Below are 12,103 nucleotides of genomic sequence, written 5' to 3'. Positions count from 1 at the left end.
CATAGACAAAATAAAAAATCCCCCCCCACCCCCCCCCCCCCCCCCCAAAAAAAATAATAGTAAAACAAACATGTTTAAGTTTTATGTTTTAATTCTGAACTATTCATATTTGATTTTTGTGAACATGAACATGATGCACAATCAGTTGAACAAGAACCACCAGTCAGGGGTTCATCTTTGATAGGAACAGTTTTTCTCTGTGGTTTCTTTCTTGGGGGCTGGTATTTAGTGTTATTCACAGTCCATGGACCTAAACTGTCATTTGCATAAAAGTCCATAGGATACACATCTTGCCACTGGGCAATATTCAGGGCAACTGACATCTGCAAAGAAAAGCAAATGATCCACTGCATTTTAAGTAAATAGAAGTACATGTATCTACTATATCAATAGATAGTTTTGACACACAAAAAAGGAAATAAAATGTATACATGTATTGCTTAAACACACAATTATACCCAGAAAAGAAAATATTTTCATTTTCAAAAATGTTATAAGATCTTCCAAAAAGTTCAATCATTTTTTTAATAAATACAAAATTTATACATGCATGTATAAATCTAGTGAAAGAAAACATCCTCCATAAGACCTAATGATCATATCAATTCTGAGACAATTGTAAAAATGCACATGTAAATACCCCAAGAATCCTCCAAATTGCAACAAAATGTCCTTACCTCATAAGGAGATAACAAGGGTTTCTCAAAAGCCATGCCCCAGTCTATAGATAACCTCGGGCAAGCTATCTGTACCCATCTAAAAATAAACAAATTAGAAACTATACAGCAAATAATGGTAACAAAAGTGTGTTCCCAAAGTATGTTAAAATACCAAGAAATATTTCCATTTCTACTTGTTCTCTCTAAGATAACTCTTTGAGAGTTGGGTGAGTTGATTTCTTGATAATTCAACTGGAGTGTACATTTTGTCAAGTAAAAGGTCAGGAGCTAAGGAGGCCTACTATGCAGGTAGATCTTGTGCCCCTGTCTTTGTGTCTGATGTCAATGGGCGTGGACTATTGAAATCAAAATGGGAGACCTAGTGTAATTTAAATTTATTAGACAACATCTTTTAAAGCTAAATTTATAATTTCATTTCACAATGAAATGGAAATTAATTTATACAAGATGGGCTTCCTGTTAAGCAAATTATCCCACATTTCCAACAATTGTTGATGTCCTGGCATACCCAACAAACTAGACAGTGATTCCTTTAATATACCATTCATGTCATAAATTCCTAAATTTTATTGTAAACAAATAATGAATTTCAAAGCCTAATTGTTATATGTTTACTTACGCATCAATATCTGGATATAACTTTAGCTTGTCTGGGAAAATTTCTGACAATAAGACCAATGTACTACTTTTACCACACTCTTTGATTTTCTCCAGCAATTCCTGTTAAATTGAATTGAAAAAGTTAGATTAAATACTAGTACCTATAAATGAATTATCAAAATACAGCTGAAAATCTGTACATGTATAGAGTAGTTCATGCTTGTTAATACAAGTGACTGTTAAAGGAAAATCTGTGAAATGATAAACATTTTTAAGTTACGGATACTTAATTACACACATGTATGTTTTACATACCATAACTCACATATATTAAGCTTCATTTGATGGAGAAGAGGTAAAATTAAGATGAATTACCTGTAAAACCTTAGTTGACCCCTGTCTTCCCAGAGTTCCTAGCACCACTCCGTACTTCTGACCTTCGGCAGCTGTTGCTATGGCACTCCTTCTTATGGAATGCATCTTGTCAAAGTCATAATATTCTTTGGAAAAGACTTTACTGTAAGGGTCATACCTAACAGAAAGAAATGAAATTAGATTTTTGTTATCCTGTTTTCATCGTTTGACCTTCTACTTAAACCCGAGATTAAAATACAGTAAAACTCGGTTAGTACGAACACGGATATTGCGAATTCACGGATATAGCGAAGTCATCTTGGATCCCCAGCTATATAAATTTAATGAATTTCTTATACGGTTATAACGAATTACGGATATAGCGAAGTAATTTCATAGGTCCCAGCGACTTCGTTATAACCGAGTTTTACTGTAATAATATTTGTTCAGAAGTCTGAGAGAGTATGTGCTTTAAATAAATTCGAAATTCTGCAAAGTATTTTTTTAAAGATGAAAGGATTATAAAGCTGCTGTTTCAAAGTACTATTCTTTTTATAGAATCCAGGATATATATATACATGTACTTATTATTGGTGCCTAATGAATCTTACCTATAAGCTTGCACGCTGGGATTACTTATCATGATTGACTCAAGATGAAATCTTCCATCTCCAAGATATCTGTAGTAAAATTGATAGCATATGTTTATATACACATCTTACAAATTATGGATTTAAAGAAGAAATTTCATTTGTATCTGATGATTCAATTTACTGTATACAGGGAAATTTTTGCCCCCCTTTTATTTATGCCCCTTTCGCCCTTGTTACAAGTGGGTGAATTTAAAATGGGCAAATTCAAAGAACACTTACAATATAATTTCTTAAACAGAACTTTGACTGAGCAAATTTAAAATGCGGCAAAATTGTTAGCAAGTGCAAAAGGCCGAAAATAACAAGGGGCAGAAATAACCCTGTATACAGTTATTGAGTTTTACTTTACATGGGTGAATTTATTTATATCAATAGTTTTCCATGTTTAAGCATTAACATACCCTATTTTGTAGTCCTAGTAGACACATTTAATATCCATCTCAAAACAATTGGGAAATCATTAAATGGGAGATAATTTTTCCAAAAAAGAAATGTTTTGGTTATGATAAGATAGTTTAACCACTTTATGGTCAGATTCTGATACTCACATGATAGCCTGGGTTCCCTGTTTGAGTTTGGGAGAGGTACAACCCAGTATTTCACCAGGAGACAGGGGTTTACACTGGGGGATAATGACTTCATACTGGTTCTTCAGTTCTCGACTGGCAGCCTGAATAAGTACAGAAATAATAATCTCTGTAGATAAACAGAGAAATAAAACCATTCTACACTACTGAACTTTCAAAAACATATACAAGGGTATAAGGGTACATTCATTAAATATTTAATTTGAGTTATCCCCCTTTTATAAAGACAAAGTACATTTCAAAGAAGTAATTCCCCTTTATTAAATAATACACCTGGGGGGGGGGGGGGGAGAGAAAGAAAAAGTACATGTCCTAAAATGTATTTGCATTAGTGAACAAATATTTTGAACTATATGTACCTGAAGAGCAGCCACAAATTGTATGGTACACACTAATGCAAAGGAAGAGCCAGCAGGGAAGTTGTGTCGGATTGTGTCCAGAAAATGCATTGTATCAATCTTAATGTCCACAAACACATACAACATCAGGATTCCTCCCGTTTGGTCTATGGGAACTATCAAATACACAAGATTTATATGTAGTGTTTGCATATACATGTACTGGTATATAGTGTTTAATACATTATAAGTCACTGTTGTGCTGCTAATTACTTGATTACTGTAGACTACATGAAATTTTGCACTCGAAATGTACCTGTAGTTCAAACCAGCTCATCAACTTCTGAGTCGTGTTTAAAAATTGGAGCAAAGCTTATATAAGCATTTGTATTTAAAACCATGTAAACAATCTTTTTTGTTCTGCCAATCTTGTAATATGAAGTCAAATTTTATTTTTTTTAAATCAATGTGACTGAGAATACAAACTTCGAGATACCGGATGGTTCAAGGTATTAAGACACATTGACAGCGTGGTTAGATAGTCTAACTCATTTCAGTATACCATGCTATCAGAGACTTCAATGTTTGACTGTACATAAAAATATCTTGCATGAAAATTCATACCAAGACAGCTGTGTCCATAGTGAACCATTAAGTCAGCACCAAGAGCCCTCGCTGTGAAGTCGTCTACACAACAAGCTCCGTAAGTCACATCTCCCATGATGACTGTGTCGGCCTCTGTAAATCTAAAATACACCAAAAGGACAGATCTCAAGAATTTGGCAGATTCTGTTTACACAAATGAATGGTATAAATCAAGACATATGGTCAAACCCTGTTTTCTCAACCTTGATTGGATCTGGAAAAAAAACTATTAAAACAAAAGAGCGAGAGATATCCAGTGCAATTTGAAATATCATATAATATACATAAAAAAAGTGGATTGAGATTTCTAACTTCAACAATTCGAGGTATTTGAGATACGCAAGTTCAAGATAACAGAGTTCAACTGTGTATGCCCATTCAGTAAACTTACTCTTCTATTATATCGGCTATTGTGCAGGCAAACATTAACAATCCCTCTGGAAACTGCAGTGCAACTGTGGAAAAAAAATACAGGATTATTCTCTATTCTCTACCTGTAATAAATTTCATGAGAATTAAGTAATTGTCATTGTCACTTAAGACCTTAAAAAATATTTAAAGGCTAATACAGAATACAATATTAATGAGACATGTTTACAAGTCTGTTACCTCTTTTGGCACCCGTTGATTGTATCTTCCATACTGTCTTGTATATCTCAAAATTATAATTATCAGGAAGCTAAAAGTATAAACAAAAACACTGACCAAACATATTAACTGCCTGAATTAAGTGTATGCAACTGAATGTAAACATGTATTTTATTATGTTCACTGAGCATGCTGAGTTTTAAATTGAAATAGCCACCTGTTTTACTGCATGCTGAAGTTTAGGATTATTGAGAATTTCTTCAGGAATCTGATGAGCAGCTCTCTTTGTTCCTGCAATGTAAAAGAATTCTTGATTTATATAAATAATCATTTCATTGAATCATTATGATTTTATTCTTAAACAAGTCAATCACATGTACTTTTACTAGACATTTATATGTAGATGGAAACTTAACTTGCTGTACAACTCTGATAAATTAACACATAGGGGCCATCAGTGTGTTGTTATCATTAAACTTTCATAAAAATAGTGAAAATTTACCTTTTATGCCTGAAAAGAACTTGACATTTTGAGTTATTGGCCCACCTCTTAATACAGTTAAACCTTGATATCTCAACCTCACGGAGCTGAGAAAAAAAACTTTGATATCTATAAATATATTGACTCACAAAGGGGGGGGTATGCCACCATTAATTTTTAATGTGAATTGATGATTTAACGTTCTCAAAAGGGAAAGTGACATCATATATTGGCAGAGGGTAATGTGTTACATTCCACATGAAATTTATTGTAACAGTGATTTAATAGTATTACATGAACGTTAGATATTGATATTTCAGAGCAGTTTTTCAAAATGTAAAGATTACCTGTAAACACTTTCTTGTTTTTATTCGCAATTACAACTTTAACATTCGATGATTTCTCTTTGTCGTCATTGGAATCTTTGGAAGCAACTGAATTTTCCATCTTTCATGCCTTTTTGCATTCGGAACTCATCTAAATGTATATACCATCGGCACACCTCTGAGTTTATCGTAAGGGAGTGACGTCACGCTGCCCACATTGTCGGTTCTTTTTCCTCATGTTTAACTGAATTTAGTCTTATTTATAGGTAAGATTACTTTTATATACGTTAGTAAACATGTTGGAATAGATGTGTTTGATCTGCTTAACCTGAATTCAAATAGTAAATTTCAAGTGTCAAAAAATATGAAAACATTTTCTCACGCAGTATGGTGAATTGTGGACAGAATTTCCTCAGTCGATCAACTATACACATAAGCAATCAAGAAAACGTGCACATATATCAATGCTTTATAAAGCATATAATAAATCGATATGTATTAATTGGCATTATTTTGCGAATTAAAGGCGTATGTAGTAAATTCTGTTATTCAGTCGAGTGTATAACCATATTGTATGCATGCCAGGCTGCCTGCAGCATATGTGCATGCAGAGTCATACAAACCCTGGTGTAATCTGGCAAAGGTAATCTGCCCTGGATAAGATTACTTTTTGATTCTGGTTCTATTACTTCTATAATATGTTTTACGGCGTGACCGTTGGGGCGAGCGCAGTTGTACCATCAAAAACACTTGAGATCAGGCACTTCGAACGTCAAAAAATACGAAAACATTTTCTCACTAGCTGTGACGTCATACGACGTCACAAAGCTAGTCGGAGCAACTATACACATAAGCAATCTGTTTGAAACTATGAACTAGATCAATTTTTGTAAAAACATAGCAAGTTATTTCTTGTTTCTTTGAAAGATTTCTACAAACTGAAAGTCTGATATATGCTTTACGTTATTATTTATTTATTTATTCGGCAATATAAAGGACATTGGGTAGTGCAGGAATTCTGGCTGTTGCACAGAGAAATTTGGCTCACTATGTGCATGCAGATTTCAATCCGAATTTCCTCTGTTCTTACACGTTAGTCTATTGAGCTCGCTTCGCGAGCGTCGCTTCGCGACGCTCGCTGCGCTCTATATAAATTTCATTGATCTTTTCTGTTCAAAATTTCTATGTTTCCTCTTGTTATTTAAGTTTTATATTGTTTAATGGAATTTTTTTCTTCCTCTGACAAAGAAATTATGGAAGACAGAGTAAGGTAGAAAAAACAGTTTTAGGTTTACTGCACTATGTATTAATTTTCAGATACACAGAGGAAGATGTCCCGATTCTTTAAAGGTTCTGACTCTGAGTCTGAGAGTTCATCGTCAGAGGATGAAATTAATATCCCCCGTGCAGGAACCACTGCAGCAAGACCTGTGTATGTATTGCCAAAATGGCTGTTTTAACTTAATAATGTCAACTGAAATCCTTCAAAAATAGTTCTAAGTCTAAACAGAGTTATGTGAAATATTTAAATTAGGTTTATTTAAACTTGTGCATTTTCTTTCACTTGACTTGTTAGATATTAATTATTTTTAATGACACTGTCTTTTGATTTTCTAAGTTTTTTAAATTTTAAATTACAGTGCTTATGCATTCAGCGATGAGGAAGATGAACCTAAACGTATTGTACGGAGTGCAAAAGACAAAAGGTAAAATATATTTTGGACTAAATGTCATAGCTGACATAAACGAAATAAGAATTGATGTTAGATCGATCTGGTTGATGCATACATAATTGTTCTATGCAAATAGATGCTGAACCTGTGTTGGTTTTTTTTTTAACAGATTTGATGAATTAAGAGAAATAATCAAGAAAATGGGAAATCATAAGAAGATCAAAGATATGGCTAGTGTGCTAACAGGTAGGATTGAGATTGTACATACTTAAAGGAAATGTTGATGATGCATTGTTTCAAAGAAGTCATCTGAGAAGTTTATTTCTGACTAGCTTGGGCTGGTATTGCAATTAAAAGTTTTAGTTTGATCATTTTGTTCTATCGTTACACATAAAACAAAGTGTAAAACAACCATATTTGATCAGAGAAAAAAGAAGTCGATGAATTAGCATCCAGATTTTATACACAGGTCAAACCATTAAATAAAAATCCTTTAAACTCTGATAAGAGGTTAGTTTTAGGTTTATTTCTCATAGACCATCCAGATATATTTTTCCTTGACAGCGAAAGCTATTTCATACATATATAAAATATTTTATTTCTTTTGTAAAAAAAAAAAAAGACTTTGAGGAATTAGGAAAGGCATATGAGAAAGCAAAGAAAGTCATAGAGAAAGAAAACCAGATTCCACGCTTCTTCTTGAGGTGTCTGGTGGAACTAGAGGACTTTGTTGCAGAGGTATGTCTGCCTATGTTTTAATTTTCTTAGTTTTCTACATGTTCTAGGAGGATTAAAAAAATTACCATAAAATATTTTGACTTTAGTAGTACTCTGTTTTTAGTATAATTTTCTTGTTGTTTCATTCCAGTGTTGGGAGGACAGGGAGGGGAGGAAACAGATGAGTAAAAACAACGCCAAAGGTCTGACTACCCTCCGACAGAAATTGAAGAAGTACAACCGAGACTTCGAATCTGATATTACGTCCTACAGAGAGGTGATGATCGCAGACTTTCTCCTGCAACATTAACTATAGACCAATGAATGTTCACGTACCTTATTTTCACAAGACAGACACTCACTCTTTTAGTCTTTATTGGCAAAATGTTCACGAATTGGGGTTATTGCTTTATATAATCTTTAGAAATACTTTCATAGGTGAGAATGATATTTTTACGAGCATATTGTCCTAGATAATTACATGAAAATAAATTTCTCATGAATAAAAAGTGATTTACAATATTAAAATCTTTATTATATAATTAATATAAGGGAAGAAGGTAATAAGTTTTGTTTTATGTATTTTAACAGAACCCAGATGAAGGAGAAGAGGAGGAAGCAGGAGGTGAGACACAGTACCTTTCGTCTTTTTTGATTGTGCCAATTTTACATTTATTTATCAGATACATGTACTGAATTCTTCTTGCTAAAAAATCACTAAATACAAATTGTAATTGTTTTTGCAAAATAAGGTTCATGTTGAAGAGATGTTTATCCTGAAGTCAGAAAATAGCTCTTCAGGGCTAATGTGTTTTTTTTTTTATTTACCCGTCTTTAAATAATTATTGTCTTATCCATGAATTGTAGATTCTGAGGATGAGGACTTAGAGGTGGAGGTCCAGGAGGACTTCAGTAAATCGAGGACCAAAGAGGACACCAAGGCTGCTAAAAAGGTAGGAAGAAGAGGGGCAAATCTACAAGATACTGACTAGGACAAATTTTTGCAAGTTTCACTAAATTCAACAGTTTTGTCAACATTTCCACATTGTCAGTTTTCTCTTTTACAGTACAAGTATTTAGAAAATCAACTTGGCAAACTCAGCTTTGTTTTGGGAATTCGATTATCTTTATAACATTTTACTGATTTAGGAGGCATACAATGATGATTATGACAGTGAGAGGGATATGAGTTCTGACAGTTCCAGCTTTACTTATTGACCTTTCTGTTTTTATGTTTCACTGATCCAGGTGGCGTATGATGACGACGATGATGATGATGACAGTGAGTGGGACATGAGTTCTGACAGCTCCAGCTCTGAGAGTGACGGTGGGGAGGGACCAGGTACAACTGTCTACACAGCCGCCATGTTCTTAAAGAAGTAAGTCAGAAAGATGTTGATTTAAAACAACCTATGTTATGATACAGTATGTTTGATAAGTATATTTAACAGTGACCCTTTTATCTAAGATTCATATTGAGGAAATGGTTTGAGCAGTTTCATTCCTCTCCCGAACACAAAAGTTGATTCAGACATACACTGTTGCTTGATGAAATTGGTGATTTCTTTCATTTAGATTATTGGTATATTTTCTAGGCAACCAGGAGAGGATAAAAAAGAGAAAAAAGAAAAGAAAGAGAAGAAAGTCAAGAGGAGGAAAGAGGAAGATGAAGAAGGGGAATGGGAAGAGGTCACCAAGGGGGCACCTATGATCAAGGTCAGAAATTGTCAGGGAGGTGTACAGTACCTTAGTTTGATCATAGAACATTATCATACACTTATATGATTTCTCAGAAAAAAAATCATGAATACTCATTTAGAATTAGAATTTTGATTTCAGGAAGCACCCAAAATGTTTGCAAAGGACACAGAAGTAAACCATGAAGCTGTCATGAAGAAATTGAATGAGATTATTTCTGCCAGAGGAAAGAAGGGGACAGATAGAAATGAACAGATTGCACTGTTACAAGAACTGCAAAGCATTGCTGATGCTAATAATCTTGGCCCAGCCATTTCAATGAAAATTATGTTCCACATTATCTCAGCCATTTATGATTACAACCCTAACATTGCCACCTGTATGAGAACTGAGATGTGGGAAAAGTAAGTTAAATGAAATTTCCTATCCAAGAATTAAATTTGATTCATTAGTTTCTGGTCAATTTTCTTTTAGAATACATGTACTTTCATATTCAGAGTACCATACCATATAGCCAGGAGTTTAATTTTTTCCCAAAAATACTGTGTTGTACAATCTACTTTAAATATGTATTACAGTTGTTCTCTTTAAATTCTGAAAATAAAGAAGAAGTGTATTATTTGTTACTTATGCCTGAGATTTGCTCTTTTCAGATGTTTGAACACTGTTAGCCAGTTGCTAGACATGGTGGAAGCTAACTCTGATATTGTCATTGGAGAAAATGTGCTGGAAGAAAGTGAAAATGTCACAGTAAGTGTTTAGAAGTCTTCAGCATATTAATACAAAAGATACATGTAAAAGGATTTATATATTGATTTTGAAAATTTGTTTTTTAGACTCCCCCATACAGAATCCGGGGCTGTGTTTTAACAGTGGTGGAGAGAATGGATGAAGAATTCACCAAAATGTTACAAGCCTGTGATGCACACAGCACAGAATATGTGGATAGGTAAATATCTGACCAGTTATCCTATCTCTTACTGAGGGAGTTTTAATTGACTCCTTTATTCCTCAGAGACTGTGGAATGTGATGTTTCTTCAAAAATATTTGCAGGTTAAAAGATGAAAAAGCAGTATGTGACATACTAGATCGCCTGCAAGCCTACACTGTACCTAGAGGTACCACAGAGGAAATTTGTCGGGTTTATCTCAGAAGAATAGAACACATGTATTACAAGGTAAACACTGTTACATGTACAAAATAATCCTCTAAAGAATCGTGCCCAAATAGAAAGAATTTAAAAAAGGCTTTAGAGAAGAATTGAGGTCATATCAACAAGCTTTGTTCATCAGTTTTAAATCAGTGGAAAATACTACCCGGTAGCTAAGTGTGAATAGGTTTTAACTGGAAATCAAATATTTAACAGATTATTTCAAACTTCTCATTTATCCAAATGCACTGAGTACAAAATAGAGGAAATAAAGTTATTTAATCTAGACAAGTTGCCAAAGATTTACAGTGAAAATTCTTGTATGACTAGTTCTCTATAATGTAATACTTGAACTTAATACATCCACTAAACAGATGTTTTATTTATTTTTAGTTTGATCCTGAAGCATATGATAATCCACAGGTAGGTATCTTGATATTAAATGTTGCACCAAAGTATTTAGTGTACGGCATCAAAATTTCACACTACAAAGAAAACCACTCTTTTACATCATCATTATCATGGTTTTTTTTTTGGTTCCTCTTGGAACGTAGGGCCTCTCTCTTTTACATAACATCTTGCTTATTTGTAGGCTGAGAATAAAACGTTTCAGGAAATGGAGGAGATGTGTAAGTTTATTTATGCTAAGGATCTGACGGACCGACTCCGCACACGTTCCATGCTGTGTCAGATTTACCACCAAGCTCTCCACGATCGATGGTACGAGGCCCGAGACCTAATGCTGATGTCACATCTACAGGACACGATCCAACACTCAGATGTCCCCACTCAGGTGGGATAAAAGTCATAAAGATTGTTAAAAATGATGAAAAATGGTTCCACTCTTTGATAAAATATTTACATTGCCCTAATTGTTTTACATTTAACAAGTTTTGTGGAATTAATGAATATTTCATTTAATTACAGCTTAATTCAGAAGATATTTTTGTTAATTTCAGTAATGCTGATTGAATTTTGTTTTACAGATTCTATACAACAGAACAATGGTGCAATTAGGACTGTGTGCTTTTAGGAAAGGAATGATCAGAGATGCTCACAATGCTTTAGTGGACATTCAGAGTGGTGGTCGAGCCAAGGAGCTGTTAGCACAGGTAAATATATTTCTTCAGATGGGGGGGGGGGATTGAGTCAGGAAGTTGTTCAGGTAATCTTTTTTTATGGAGGAAATCCACAATGAACTAGAATTCAAAGCTTGAAAAAACCAGAAGTTAGGAAATAAAGATATTCTTTTATAAATATTGTTTTTGAAGTCTCATTATAAACTTAGAAGATATAAAGAATTACGTTAAATTATTGTTTGTTTTAAAGACACTGACATATTTTTGTAGGGTCTCTTGCTCCAACGTCAACACGAGAGAACTCCAGAACAGGAGAAGATAGAGAAACGCCGTCTCCTGCCATACCACATGCACATCAACTTGGAATTACTGGAATGTGTCTACCTTGTGTCAGCCATGTTGATTGAAGTACCCTACATGGCAGGTCAGTTATTACATCCTTGCTTTCTGCTTTATATGGTTTATAAGGTTATCTTTTGTATGTTAGTCTCAGTCAGTGTGTATGGTCACTGTGGTGTGAGCTCTAATCATTT

At 33.9% G+C, this 12,103-nt stretch overlaps 2 protein-coding genes across 3 annotated transcripts in view; one reads left to right on the top strand and one right to left on the bottom strand.

The window, feature by feature from the left end:
* Positions 1–73: 73 nt before the first annotated feature.
* LOC134264272 (2-(3-amino-3-carboxypropyl)histidine synthase subunit 1-like) lies at positions 74–5,454 on the bottom strand. Its single transcript, XM_062746571.1, has 12 exons — positions 5,274–5,454; positions 4,663–4,736; positions 4,467–4,536; positions 4,249–4,312; positions 3,837–3,958; positions 3,234–3,388; positions 2,836–2,957; positions 2,246–2,314; positions 1,656–1,812; positions 1,300–1,400; positions 678–756; positions 74–323 (listed from the first exon to the last, which is right to left on the bottom strand). Exons 1-12 carry the CDS (start codon positions 5,371–5,373, stop codon positions 75–77), a joined length of 1,362 nt encoding a protein of 453 aa, XP_062602555.1. The 5' UTR covers positions 5,374–5,454; the 3' UTR covers position 74.
* LOC134264269 (eukaryotic translation initiation factor 3 subunit C-like) overlaps positions 5,431–12,103 on the top strand; it is a 26,506-nt gene continuing 19,833 nt past the window's right edge. For both annotated transcript variants that reach the window (XM_062746569.1, XM_062746568.1), the window contains exons 1-18: positions 5,431–5,518; positions 6,570–6,684; positions 6,893–6,958; positions 7,095–7,171; positions 7,548–7,663; positions 7,794–7,919; positions 8,234–8,267; positions 8,510–8,595; positions 8,891–9,021; positions 9,238–9,358; positions 9,482–9,744; positions 9,994–10,090; positions 10,177–10,289; positions 10,395–10,518; positions 10,885–10,914; positions 11,084–11,284; positions 11,478–11,603; positions 11,841–11,994. In XM_062746569.1, the coding sequence (XP_062602553.1) occupies positions 6,584–6,684; positions 6,893–6,958; positions 7,095–7,171; positions 7,548–7,663; positions 7,794–7,919; positions 8,234–8,267; positions 8,510–8,595; positions 8,891–9,021; positions 9,238–9,358; positions 9,482–9,744; positions 9,994–10,090; positions 10,177–10,289; positions 10,395–10,518; positions 10,885–10,914; positions 11,084–11,284; positions 11,478–11,603; positions 11,841–11,994 (1,966 nt within the window). In that variant the 5' untranslated portion in view covers positions 5,431–5,518; positions 6,570–6,583. The remainder of the gene's footprint in view (positions 5,519–6,569; positions 6,685–6,892; positions 6,959–7,094; positions 7,172–7,547; positions 7,664–7,793; positions 7,920–8,233; positions 8,268–8,509; positions 8,596–8,890; positions 9,022–9,237; positions 9,359–9,481; positions 9,745–9,993; positions 10,091–10,176; positions 10,290–10,394; positions 10,519–10,884; positions 10,915–11,083; positions 11,285–11,477; positions 11,604–11,840; positions 11,995–12,103) is intronic.

This window comes from Saccostrea cucullata, unplaced genomic scaffold, assembly GCF_032062105.1.
Source record: "Saccostrea cucullata isolate Sc308-1 unplaced genomic scaffold, CSIRO_AGI_Scuc_v1 ctg1197, whole genome shotgun sequence".
Classification (NCBI taxonomy): Eukaryota; Metazoa; Mollusca; class Bivalvia; order Ostreida; family Ostreidae; genus Saccostrea; species Saccostrea cuccullata.
The sequence above is the reverse complement of the archived record's forward strand: the minus strand, read 5'-3'. Positions and strand labels throughout refer to the sequence as shown.